The sequence below is a fragment of the Hemiscyllium ocellatum genome, chromosome 12 (genome assembly GCF_020745735.1).
Source record: "Hemiscyllium ocellatum isolate sHemOce1 chromosome 12, sHemOce1.pat.X.cur, whole genome shotgun sequence".
NCBI lineage: Eukaryota > Metazoa > Chordata > Chondrichthyes > Orectolobiformes > Hemiscylliidae > Hemiscyllium > Hemiscyllium ocellatum.
In genome coordinates this window covers 38233786-38247538 of record NC_083412.1, presented here as the reverse complement: position 1 = coordinate 38247538, position 13753 = coordinate 38233786, and the positions used below count along the sequence as shown (strand labels likewise).

The following is a 13753-nucleotide window of genomic DNA, read 5'->3' as shown; positions in this document are numbered from 1 at the left end:
AGGTCGAGTAGCATTTATGAAAGGATGATTGTAACTTTTCATCACTGAAGATGAAAAGGTCAGTCCTGAAATGTTAACTCTGTTTGCTTCTCCATAGGGCTGTCAGACATCCTGTCTATTTAGAGCACTTCTCTTTCTCAGTTCAGATTTCCAGAATCCACAGTATTTTGCTTCTGTACTAGTTTATTTAATACCCTTGAAAAAGGCAAGATAACTTTGGGAAAATGAGGGTCCCTGATTGGAGCTCAGATAGGAAGCATGACTATAATATTACAATGCTGTTCCAGCAATTCATAATCCTATTTAATTAAGCAGCACACTGTGAAACATGCATTTGAGTATTTGACTTAACTTTTGCAGAAGTCATCTATGCTCAGAGAGTTGATGCTAAAACACCCGAGCACTGTATTTTAATGCTTCTCAACTTCATTGCCAAAGAGAAAAGGAAAGGTAAAGGCAAAGTCGTAGTCGTCTTAGTACACCAGCAGGCAGTTCTCTCAGACGGAGAGAGAGAGAGAGAGAGAGAGAGAGATGGGTTAACCTCAGGATCATACATTTCGGGTGAGGGGAGAGGTTAAGGACACTCTGTGGAATTGAACCCACACTGTTGGCATCATTCTGTACTGCAGACCAGCAAGTTGAGCTAAAGTGAATCCATTGAGAAAAGTGACCACCCTGTTCAATGTCAAAGCATCCATCATATATGAGAACTGAAGCTGTGAGCAAAGGTGACAATTCTTCATTGACCTTATTGCCTCTCAAGATCTTAAAGTCACTCTCACCTTACTCCAGGCAACTTCAGTGTCTAAATTAGTTGGCATGCCTTCAACGGCTGATCTCCTTGTCAGTTCTGCATCTGTTGCCGCTAGCCATTCTGTCAAGGCATTAACTTCCTTTCTGAGCTTACGGGAAAATTTCAGACACTTCTCCAGCTCTTGCTTTCCTTCAGTCACCTGCATGACATACAAAAAAAAATTTGATAGGGCAATTTTTAATGTTGACCACAGTACAAAGTGTCAAATGTAATCAACTGAAAAAAAAAGCTATCTTCATTTGCAACTGGATATACCCTCTGAAAATATATTTAATTTCCATTCACCTCAATCCCACCGTTTTTCCAAGTGATACTGTGAACTTGGCAAAATGTTCTCAACTCAAATTATTCACTTTTTATCCATCTTGTAGACAGATATTTTTAAATTTGGAAAGCTGCTGACATGACAGGATCTCTTCCACATATCGATAGTTCACAAGGCAATGGCACACTGAAAGCCACCTTCATTCAAAAGTAATTTTCATCACTGTTTTTGTGGCATTTAAGAATTTAAGGGAAACACCTAATTTTGCAGGAGTTCTTTAGAGATGTCAGTTAGCTTATTGGAGCAGTCAGATCACCCTTTGGGATTGTTATGGATTAACATGCATATGTATAAAGGGTCCAACAATTAAGCTCTTGAGTCATTCAAATCTGCAGCCCTTTAATTTTTGAAAAAGGCTTTGAAAAAGGTTTGCAGTTTTAATAGATGTTTGTTGACAAGTGCATGATGTCTATCTTTAAAGAATTAGTCCTGCTTGACTGCTTCTACATCCAACTTTAATTACATGAGGGACCAGAAGTAATTGACTATGCTTGATAGTGGGTTATCATTGGATTTTTCTTTTAACAAAAAGAGTTATTTAATGTTATTTTAAAGCTTGGAATTTTAAAAAAAATGAAACAGATTTTCTTAAAATATAGTGACGTTTGCATTAACAATATTGTTAACTTTATTTTGTTTCATCTCAGCATGGCTGCAGTACTGGAAAAAGGAACTGGATCACTGGGGAAGTCTTCATGAGAATCATGTTCTGGTGAGTTGCATAACAAGGGTGATAAATGAACTTTAAGATGTGGTGAGGAATTGAGAGTTAAGAAGTGGCAGAAAGCAAGAGGTCAAGGTGGCAATAAGGGTAATCATAATCAAAACATGGCAAAATGGGACAGAGTGTATGATCATGTGTGCGACATCAGATAAAGCCAGAATTTTCTAAAATGATAAAACAAAATCGGAACCACACACTCAAACACAACATATTATGTACAAACATAGCAATGAATTGTTAGGTCTCTCTTTTGCTTGTGTGGCTTTCATTACATGAACACTGCTGATATGCTGGAGTCATTACCAATAAAGGATGGCCAATTTACCGAGCAGCAACCCAGTGGTTTGTCCTGGTAATCACATACCACAGCGGTCTGCTGCACAGTGAAGGCATCATGACTGCTAGATTGTATGTTGTGTTAGATCACACACTGGCTGGATGAAGAGAAAGTTGTAGTAGATCACAGGATTGCTTTGTGGCCTCTGCAAAGCAGCACATATGCAATCAAATGGAGCCTGCAACATGGGAAAGTCTTCATTTCTCAAAAAGCTATGTTCACTCTACTTTCTTCCTTTCGACAAGACAGAAGTAAAATGTTCTGCTGTCATGCAATGTATTGACCAACCCTTTAAAACAATGGCTAACAATGTGGAGGATGCCACAAATATCTCTGACTTAAGCCTGGTAGCAATGTGATATATCATGACTCCTTTATAACCACTGTCAATGCTGTCCTCAACATGCTCTGGAGTTGCAGTTCTGGCTGCAGCAATTGACATATTTCTATGAATTGAAAAAAAAGAAATGCTTGGCACATTATTCCTCAATAAGATTCAGGTAAGGACTTTATTCCATGAACATTCTGCACACCCATGGCTTTCAGCTGAGAGCGTTCTCAGCCTCTGCCTTCTCCCTCTTCCAGCAGCATGCCCTGTCCCCAAAGCACATTGCCAACCAGTTGGATGATGCTGGTGAGGAGATTTGCTTGTGGAACTGAGGCCTCAGCATTTGTTCCAGTTCTATCAGGTGCTTTTGTTGCTGGGCTGGATACTGGACTTGTCGATAATTCTTTTCCCAGCTTGGGTGCCTGATGGCCTCTTGGCCTTTTCAGGGACCTCACCACAACCCATCATAGGTCATGTTAGAGAGTACCAGAAATCACCAATCACTCAGGCACAAGAATAGCCAAGAGATCAGCACGGTGGCTCAGTGGTTAGCACTGCTGCCTCACAGCACCAGGGTCCCAGGTTCGATTCCAGCAACTGTCTGGGTGGAGTTTGCACGTTCTCCCCATGTCTGCATGGGTTTTCTCCAGGTGCTCTGGTTTCCTCCGACAATCTAAAGTCAGGTGAATTGGCCGTGCTAAAGTGTCCATAGTGTTAGGTGCATTAGTCAGAGGGAAACGGGTCTGGGTGGGTTCCTCTTCGGAGGGTCAGTGTGGACTGGTTGGGCCGAAGGACCTGTTTCTACACTGTAAAAAATCTAAAATAAGCAACTAACCTGAAACCGTTTGATGATCTATTCCCACTGCTGAATGAGTGTTCAGCTGTGCATGTTTAAGAGATAGAATATACTTGAGCATCAAGTTTAAAGTGGTAATGTCATTATCAAAGCAATATTATATACTGTTTGGTACTATATTCTGCCAATTCAGTGTATCTCCAGACATGCACAATAGCTCCAAAATGACATCCACTGCACTCTACCTATCACTGAAAGACTGAAGTGACTGGGCCTGTATACCGTTGAGTTTAGAAGACTGAGAGGGGATCTGATTGAGACATATAAGATTATGAAAGGATTGGACACTCTGGCAGCAGGAAACACGTTTCCGCTGATGGGTGAGTGCCGAACCAGAGGACACAGCTTAAAAATACGGGGTAGACCATTTAGGACAGAGATGAGGAGAAACTTCTTCACCCAGAGAGTGGTGGCTGTGTGGAATGCTCTGCCCCAGAGGGCAGTGGAGGCCCAGTCTCTGGATTCATTTAAGAAAGAGTTGAATAGACCTCTCAAAGATAGTGGAATCAAGGGTGATGGAGATAAGGCAGGAAGAGGATACTAATTAGGAATGATCAGCCATGATCATATTGAATGGCGGTGCAGGCTCGATGGGCTGAACGGCCTACTCCTGCACCTATTGTCTATTGTCTACAGTGCGGGCTACACCAGATGTCATTTTGAAGCCACAATGTCATATATAGCACTACAAATAGGATGGTAAAGAGATAAATCTTGTAGTTAATACTTTGATCCCTTAGAAGTAATTTCATCAAACTAGCTTTACCACAGTATCAAGTAGTCAATACTGATATTTTTTTGAGCAAATAAAATGTCACCAATATTAATTTACATTTGTTTTCATGATTCAATGTGACTGGCAGTGTGCAACCCAAAGTACTGAACAAAATAAAACACACTGTATTTTGTTTTGAGAAAGAGAGTTTCTTGCCAACAACTTTCATACTAAAAACAAACTTGTCCCATTCAGCTAGACCAACCGTCCAAAACTTCAGGAAATCTTAAACTAATTTTCATACTTCTGTTCTTGAAATGGTGCTTCAAAATGGATACCTTTTAAGTTCCACGTAGCCAACTGGAATGAACGTGTGTCAAATGAGAGAAGATTTTGTGCTCATTGATACCCTGCAAACCTGACCTCTCCTAACATTGTAGACAGGAAGTTCATTCAACTCATCTTTGGCAACTCTCAAGTACAAAACCCAAGCATGTGCTACTCTTTCTTTTTGTAAATTGGAATGTTGTCTTTAAAAAGACAACCTGAACAGGGCAGCCACAGGCTAGAAGAACTGCAATTAAATATAAAAATGTTTGGCTAAATTAGCCCAGTCACTGTACTGAAAGCCATAGAAGGGCATAGACATTTCAGAAGAAAGCACACAATTTCAATGGGACTGGTCTCCAAAACCTGGTCAAGGAAATGTGCCAAAGGAGTGGAGGTAGAGGAAAAGGGATAGTGTCAGAAAGACGGTCCATTCTCCATGAAAACAAAGCATACAAGGCATATGTTATTAACCATCTCAAACCCTCTAAATTACAGACCTGCACAATCAACCCTTAATAATGCAACCTAGTTAAGGAAGGTGCTAGCATTTCATCTTGAATCCAGTGTCAATATTTCCCCACCAAGTCATAGAAGTCATGAGTCCTGAAAAAGATATTCATGGATATCACAGTCTAAGAGAGTGCTTGGTAGATGGCAGTTCCGACTTCCCCTTTATCTCTAACTTTCAGCAACTTCGGTGAAAGCTCTTCCTTCAGTAAAGGGATCCATTCAATATGTGGCACTTCGCTGGAATCACCATCAGACCAGCCCCTATGGGGGCAGCTAGAGGCCTCATAGTGCCAGCTTCTCGAGAGATGCAGACAGATCTGGTGATAGCTGGAAAATATAAGCCTCTGATGCTGGTTGCCAGGATTCTTGCTGCTGAGTTTCAGGATTGAATAGCTATTATTAGACTAGCCATTCCCCTGATCCGTGCAGAGAAAGATCCAGGATAGATAAATTGATCCACAATAGAGAAGAGATGGCTAGAACAAACTAGTCTTGTTTCCTAGGACAATAGCACTTACCAAGCATCTAGTTCCTCCACGGACTACATCGGGGCATGCAGGCATGGTCCTAACTTGCCTAACTTGTCAAGCTCTAGAGGTGCAGACAACAGCATTGCCCTTATGAGAACAAGCAGACACCCTCAGTCATGCATTCTTCTGTTGCTGCTCCTCAGGTTATACTTCGGTGATCAACTCTTGTTGACCACAAATGAAGGGGAAGGCAAAAGAGAAAAGTGCATTTTTTTTTCTCCACACTGCTGTTAAATAAACCTCATTCTAGCTGTACAAACCAGTTCTTTAATTTATGGCAGTCTTCAGATTTAAAACTTCTGCCAGTTTTGGATCATCTTGGAAACGAAGAATATAAATTCCTTTTACAACCCAATCTGACTTAATTCAACACATCACATGTCCAAATTCCACAAGTTCTGGGCTCACCACAACTGATCCTAATTTTGATTGGTTTTTTGGAGACCCAGTTGCAATGATACAAGCAAGGGACATTAGTAGGCCATTCAGCCTTTTGTGCTTACTCTACCATTCAAGACGACTGGTGGATGATCTGCTTGTGACCTCAAATCTGCATTGCAGCCGATTCCTCTCACCTTTCACTACCTTGCTAACAAGAATCTATCCAATTCGGTTTTAAAAGTAAATCAGCTTTTTAGGTAGAAAGTCATGACTTCTAAAAGAAAACATTTCACCTGTTTTAAACGAGTGACATGTAATTTTTAAACAATGACCCCAACTTGTGGATCATCTCAAAAGAGGACATTTCTTCTCCATATCCATCCTGTCAAGCCTATTCAGGAACTTGTATGTTGCAATCAAGTTGCTTTTAACTATTCTAAATGCCAGCGAATACAAACTCTTGACTGAAAACAACAAATGCTGGAGATCACAGTGTGTCAGACAGCATCCATGGAGAAAGAGCAAGCTAACGTTGAGTCGAGATGACTCTTCATCAGAGCTCTAAAAACATTTGTTGTTTTCAGTGCAGATTCCACCATCTGCAGAAATTTACTCCAACAAACCCTTGCCCGTTAACCCTTCCTTCACAATGTCAACTTCCTATTTGTATTAGCCTGATAAAACCCTTGCACACTGCCTCCGATGCAGTTCCATCCTTCCAATAGGTGACCAATAGGATATCTAACACTCCAGATGTGGTCTCACCTGTGCCTGTATAGCTAAAGTATAGCTTCCTAACATTGTAATAAAAAGCAGAAAATGCTTGAGAGCCTCAACAGGTCTGGCAGTATGTGTGGTAAGAAAAATAGAATTAAAATTTGAGTCTGGAGTTGAGAACTGAAGTTCTGGAGAAGTCAAATTAGTACAATATCGTAACTCTATTTCTCTCGCCATAAATGCTGTCAGGAAGGAATGGGGAGACCAATGCAGTTAACTAACGCAGTAGTCAATTCTTACAAAGCTCGAAGAATGACACCATCAGGACCTGAACACTTGTAATCCCACAGCTTTAGCAATTCACACACCATTCCTCTGGTGACTGAGATTTTTCTGAGTTTCTCCTTCCCTTCCATTCTCTAATTTATCACTGTCTCTGGGGTGTTACTTGCATCTAATATTGTGAAGCCTGATGCAAAAATCACTACTCAATTCATGTCAAATTTTAATTTTCCATTATTAATTTTGTAGACCTTTCTGAACCAACAAACATTTTGCAAACTCTTCCTTGTTAAAATTATTTCTGAAAATGTTAACATATTTTCATAGTTCTGACTATCTTTGTGCATTCTAATTTTTCTGTACCTATTCAATTCTGAAGTCATTTTTTTTTCCATATTCTGTCTAATCGTCCAGTCCATCACAATTTGCACAATTATGTACTTTTTAAAAACTAATGCTGATATCATCTTTAACCTTGTGAGTTAAATAAGTTGGGTCTGTTCTTTAGAATTTTTTTATCATTCTTTAGAATGTACCTTTGAAATATTGTCTTAAGTGTCTACTACATTTCAATTGATCTAATCTTTGCCAATTCATTTTAGCCAGATTTTCTTTCACGCCCTCATAATTATCCTCAATAAACTTTTAAAACATATCTTGGACCAAGCCCTCTATTATTCAAACTGAACACTAAATTCAATCTAACCATGATAACACGAGGAGCCAAATTGTGATTGTTAATTTGAAAGCATTAGGTTTGAGGTGGAAAGCAGCAAAATAGCTTCCCAGTCAAACAGAAAACAAGATTGACTGCATGTTTCAGACATACAATAAACAATTTGAAATGCCAAAAGGGTACATTTTATACTGAGGCATTTATTTTAATGTTGATGCTTCCTTCTTTGACTATAGATCAGTTCTTCTGTGATTGTGCTCATAAAAAAAAAGATTTAACTGCCTACAATCATTCAGAGTGTTCACATTATAAAAACAAGAAATTGTTCACTCTCCAACACAAGATTTTCTTGTGATATATAATCCAGCAGTTGGCAGGTGGCTACCTACCTGACATTTATACCAGAGACAAATGTCTCTATTATAAAAGGGGTTGGTATATAATTTAAGCAAGCAATGCTCAACACTTATATGAATGTTGTACTGAGCTGAAATTCAAGCCAGATGAATGGCACATCCTTCATCAGCAGTCACTGACCTTTCTATTTTGGTTATCTGCTCTGCTAAAAGCATTAACTAACAAATTTGGCATTCTAGTTCCCCAGGTACAAGCTATTTAAATCCATGTATGTTACTGCATGATGCAAAAAATTTAACCAATATTCTGAATCCAAAGATGCAGTACAAATCTTCTACTGTTAAAATATGATGCTATAAATCTATTAGCATACAAATAAGAGAATTCTTTTTAAAAGGCAGCCATGACTGGCAGGTTTTATTTTCCATTTTTAAGCTGCGATGGGAACTCACGTAAGGACACACTGCCATCTGCAGCTTGAATTTTGTCGTCAATAACACTTACAAGTCAAACATTATTATGGACCTATACAGTGAGTTTAAGCAACACTGCAAATGAATGGCTAAAGGGAAGACAAAGTAGGGAGATGACAGCAAATGGGGAAAGTAAGAATAGAATGAAGAGGAGGATGGAAGTGACTGAAGAAATAGAGGTAAAAGGAACAGGAGAGGGAGATGAGTAGAAAAAGTAATTTGGAAATTAGCATATTAAAGAAGACATGAGGGCAAAAAAGAAGGTAAAACACGAGACGAGGCTCAGGACAGAGGGAACAGGGAAGAACAGAAAGCTTGATGCTCGTGTCATAAATGAATAAATGAACTAGAAACATTATTTTGACAGCACCAGAGGAATGTGCAGTGGAATTAGTATGTTCAAATTATGCAGGAGGGCAAATACTTCACAGAAAATCAAAGTTCAATCCAATATTGAAGCATCTCTTGAGCAGGATATTTTGAACTTTATCATTTGTGTTGGACTTTTCCTAAAAATGACCGCCATTTTTAATTTTTGCATATTTCTTTCTGGGCAGTTGTAAATGAAATAACTGAATTCTCCACATTTGCCTGTTTGAATGACCTTTGGGAGCCAGTGCTGGATACCATTGGCACCACTATTTATCAAGGTAGGTGATACTGCAGTATAGAACACTCATTAAGTTTGCAACCAGCATCAGCATTGGACACTCTTAGGTCAGCTAAACAGATAATCAGAGACAATAAGTCTCCTTTATGTTTCATTAATAACAAATCTCATTTTACTATAATAAAGTTATGAGTTTTGTTTTTGTATCATCAGGGACTCTAGGAATTTATTGTTGACTTTTACCAATATGAGCAGTTTCATGTTGAAGTTTAAGGCCAATCTAGAACTGGAATGAAATGGGAAAACTGTACTCATGGAATCGTTGATAGCAAACAGAGAAGAAAAACCTTCATCCCAACAGCCTGCAGGAGTCAAATGTTGCAAGGCCCATCAACTAAATGAGAATATTCTCTTGCACCATGTCATTCTCTCTTACATATGCATTGTTCTCCCACACTGGTTGACCTACTGTGCCAGAGCAACAAAGTTTGATTTTAGTTTTGCAGTAAAACACCCAGAATCACATCAAACACATAATGGTATCCCTGAACTAATTTGTATGAATGTCATGCTCTGTTGATCTACAGTGGAATGTTACAGCGCACAAACCTCAAACTGATTGAAAGTACTTATGACAAGAACACACAGTGACAACCGGTTTTGCAAAGAAATTAACGATATTATGCAATTAATAAATGTTCTGCATTCAGCAGGGGGGAATCTACACGAACTAAAGCTCTCACTCTGTCAACATCCTACACAGATTCCATGCAGTCATCTCACTTTTGTACTGCTAAGGAATTTTAATCAAGTTATTTACAAGTGGAAGAGCAGTATACTTATAAGCTAGATTGCGATTTATTTTCCAACCCATTTTTCAACAGAAAGCAGGAAGAAGATAGAAGACAGGGAAGGGGAGGAGGGAAGCCACCAAATGAATGAAATAGTAAGGAATGGAAAAGGGAAAATGTAACAAAAGGGAAGGTGGGGGGGGGGGGGGGGAGATGGTGGAAGAGAGAACATAGTTCAATGAAACTAGATGGTAAATGGGAGAGGCAGGAAGTGGGAGAGAGGAACTTGGGAAATACTGCTCGCCCTGTTTTTGTTTGCATCAAGATCAATTGGGTTATCAGTATTGTGCTCACTGACCACAGACAGCATTTATATTTAGTTTTCAATGAGATCAGTTCAAGTCTCATATTCAAAATGTTTTTCAAACGGACATGGCACTGGAGCATGAGTAGATCATTTGGACCCTAGAACGTGCTGTGGCATTCAGCATGAGAGTGCACATCTATTGGTGTTTCAAATTCCAATTCTCACCTCGCCTGGTAACTTTTGATTCCCTTGCTCAATGAAAAGCTAGCTGCATTTGCTTTCAAATATATTTAATGAGGCAGAGAGTTCCAAAGCCACACAATACTTTCACCTCAACTCTGTTCTATAATAGAGACTGCTTGGTTCGGAAAGGACTTGCAAGAGAGTAGGTTTTCCACATCCACTGAGATAAGACCATTCAGGATCTGGTACATTTCAAACAAGCCATCCCTCACTCTTTAAGGTGTAGTGGAAACAAGCCAGCTGTCCAAACTATCTGTATAAGATAGCTCATTCCAGCTATCAATCAAGCAAATTTTCTCTGAACCACCTCCCCTGTACTTACAACCTTTTCTAAATGAGGAGGTCGAAACAGCATCCAGCATTCAAGAAGTGGTCTCCCAGTGGCCTGCATTACTGAAAGATAGTTTTATTTTTATGTTCCACACTTTTTATAGTAAAGCAAAGTATTCCATTAGCTTTCCTGATGACGCACTGTACCTGCATACTAATGTTTGGTGACTCATGCACCCAAACACTAAAATCCCTGTGCACCTTCTGCATTGCTTTCTGTATGTGTGATATTCTGCATTTCATTCTTTCTGCCAAATGAACAACACCACATTTTTCAATGCAGTCCTCCAAATTTTTGATAGACATTCAACCTTACTGTATGTTCTGCAAATTCCTCATGTCTTCTACACATAAAACTTCCTGATCTACTGCTCCCACACATTTAGAAAAATGCATTGAAATTCGAGCCTTACTATTCCTGGAGATAATCACAAAAGATAATTGCAAACAAATTCTGGCCCCACGTAAACAAATTTATGAATTATTAACATGCAAGTTTACTGATTGAAAATCTAACACTTTTTTTTTAGAAACCCCTAACCAAACATACAGAGAAACCAAAAAGAAAATATTGGAGTTATGATCGAGGAATAAATACTGAAAAAACATAATTCAATAACACCAGTCTGTAGGAATGATGAGATGCTCCATTTGAGAAAATCTTCTGTTCTCCAATTTACTTTTAGAATTATTTGACTTATTTGCAGGAAGCACAGGGCAAATGGTACACTGACTATAAAGTCTCATAGTTACAGGCTAAAGCTAACTGCTGACAACAACTTTTTGGGAGAAAGTAATCGGCTTCACTAGGCCTTGGTTACCTTTACATCAGGAAGATAAGGACACAGGGCCTTCTTCCAGCCTAGCGATCTCTGCCTCTGTACGACTCACACATACCAGTTACCAAAGAGTTGGCATCAGCCTGTTAACTTGTGGCATCCAGAACTTGGCACAAATGCACAAACCAATCAGCAATCCATTGCTGGCAGAATCTCACTTTGCTTACAGCCCCAGTGCCATGCCATCCCATCTCTCCTTTTTCGTATCTTGCAAAGCAACGTGTGAACAACTGACAACGAGTTGTAGTAATTTTGTTGATAGGAAAAGTGCAGCACTTCTTTCCACAGTCATTGGTATAATGTTCATTTTTTTAGACTATTATCAAAAATAAAGAAAGGTAAAGAAAACTAAAAAGATGTGGTCTGCATTTGTGTCATCTGCTAAATTAGCTAGCATGCTTTTCCTCCTCTCATCCAAGTTACTGGTATAAACTGTAATAGGTTGAGGCCTCAGCATAGACTTCTACAGGATACCAAGCATCACATCCTGTCAATCAGACAGTGACCCATCTATGCAAACATTGTTTTCTCCCAGCTCACCAATCATACATTCTCCTTACATTTTTATTTTCTGCAACAACCTTTGATGCAACACCTTATCAAATGCCTTCTGGAAATCCAAACAGAGCACATCTATCAACTCCCCTTTATCCACAGCATATGCTACTCCTTCAAAGACATCTAATAAATTGGTTAAATGTGATTTCCTCTTCATATTTCCATGTTAAATCTTTCCAAATTCCTAGGTGTTAGACTATAACCTCTTTAATGGTTGATTCTAACAGTTTTCACACGACAGACATCTGGCTAAATGGGCTACAGTCTCTTGTTTTGGTAGCTCTCCCTTTTTGAACAGTCTGTTGAAGCTTTTCCTGAGTCTAGGAATTTTTAGAAAAATAAAGTATCTAACACCTTATTGCCAAAATCTTCTAAGACACAAGGATGACGTCCATTTGGACCTGGAGATTTGACAGCATGCAACTTCATGAAGTGATCCATACCACTTTCATGGCAATTGTAACGTTTTCACCTTCATCATTGCATTTGACTTCTTTATTTATATCTCCACCTCCTGATTTATAGTTAACTTACAACAAAAACGCTTTGCCTAATTGGTTCCCTTCAGACAGAGTGAGAGTGAGAATGAGCGAGAGAGCACACGTGAGAGAGACAGGGCGAGAGAGAGAGACAGAGTACTCTTTGTTGGCAATTCCAGAGCTCAAGTTGGCTAAAGTTACAGTCACAATGATGCAATGAAGGAAGTTAGGGATGTGCATATGATGTAAAGTAATAACTCCAAAAAGGTCTTATGTTGGAAACTGGATTTAACAACACCTGGGAAGGAAAAGACAAAACATCAAACAATCTTTAGTGTGAAAAACTTATATCCCTTTGACTCTCAATAGTCTTGGTAGCAATTTCTAACTTGCAAACATAATGTGTACATCATGGTCATCATGCACTAAATTTCAGACAAGACCCTTTTCTTATCCAAGCTATTTCCTCTTTTGCTGGAAATAAAGTAGACCCAGAGAATCAGTCAAGGGAAGAGGATGGTAGCAACAAACTACCCCAGCACAAGCAGGAAGTGGTTAACACTGCAGCACATACAATAGACCATGTGACTAGAATTACAGGAAGAAAATTCTGGGACGGGTGTAGCATTAGAGGGAGATGACAGAGCTAGTGAAGCATGGAGAATAAAAATCTCACTGACGAAAGGATCGGAGTATAAGAATTAAAGCATTGGTGAGCCAGGAGCTGATATAAGTCATGGTGAAAATCTGGGTGAATACGGTGCTCTCTGTTCTCAAGCCTGGATTCAATCCAGCTCAGATTTATTGGTATTGCTTTTTTAATCCCCATACTTCAATGATGCAATATGAAATCATGCTTAGACAGCCCCAGTTCAGTTTCAGGTGGCATGCTTGAGAAACAACAGAGAGGATAACTGTGGTAGGAGATAAAACAAAAAGTCACATTGATACAGCCAAGGATATACTTTTAAGGTGAAATTTAAACTAAGCCATTTTGCTTGGAGAGAATAAAAGCTGTATTACTTTAGAAATGACATTGAAACGGACAGACAATGCTGGCATTCAAATTCCTTAAAATCCCTCATTTTGACTGGCAAAAATACAAAAAATGTTTTTTTAAAACAAAAATCATACTAGTGTTTTCTCTCCTACTAAAAGTGTAATATTCCAGTTATGAATATTCAAATACCAATAATATCTCTATTAACATTAGTCTACCACAGGTAGTGCGAAATGCATTG

At 39.0% G+C, this 13753-nt stretch overlaps 1 protein-coding gene across 7 annotated transcripts in view; it reads right to left on the bottom strand.

The window, feature by feature from the left end:
• Positions 1–13753, bottom strand: part of dmd (dystrophin) — a 1983095-nt gene that overhangs the window by 966868 nt on the left and 1002474 nt on the right. For all 7 annotated transcript variants that reach the window (XM_060833515.1, XM_060833512.1, XM_060833514.1 and 4 more), the window contains one exon: positions 783–953. In XM_060833515.1, coding sequence (XP_060689498.1) covers positions 783–953 — 171 coding nt within the window. The remainder of the gene's footprint in view (positions 1–782; positions 954–13753) is intronic.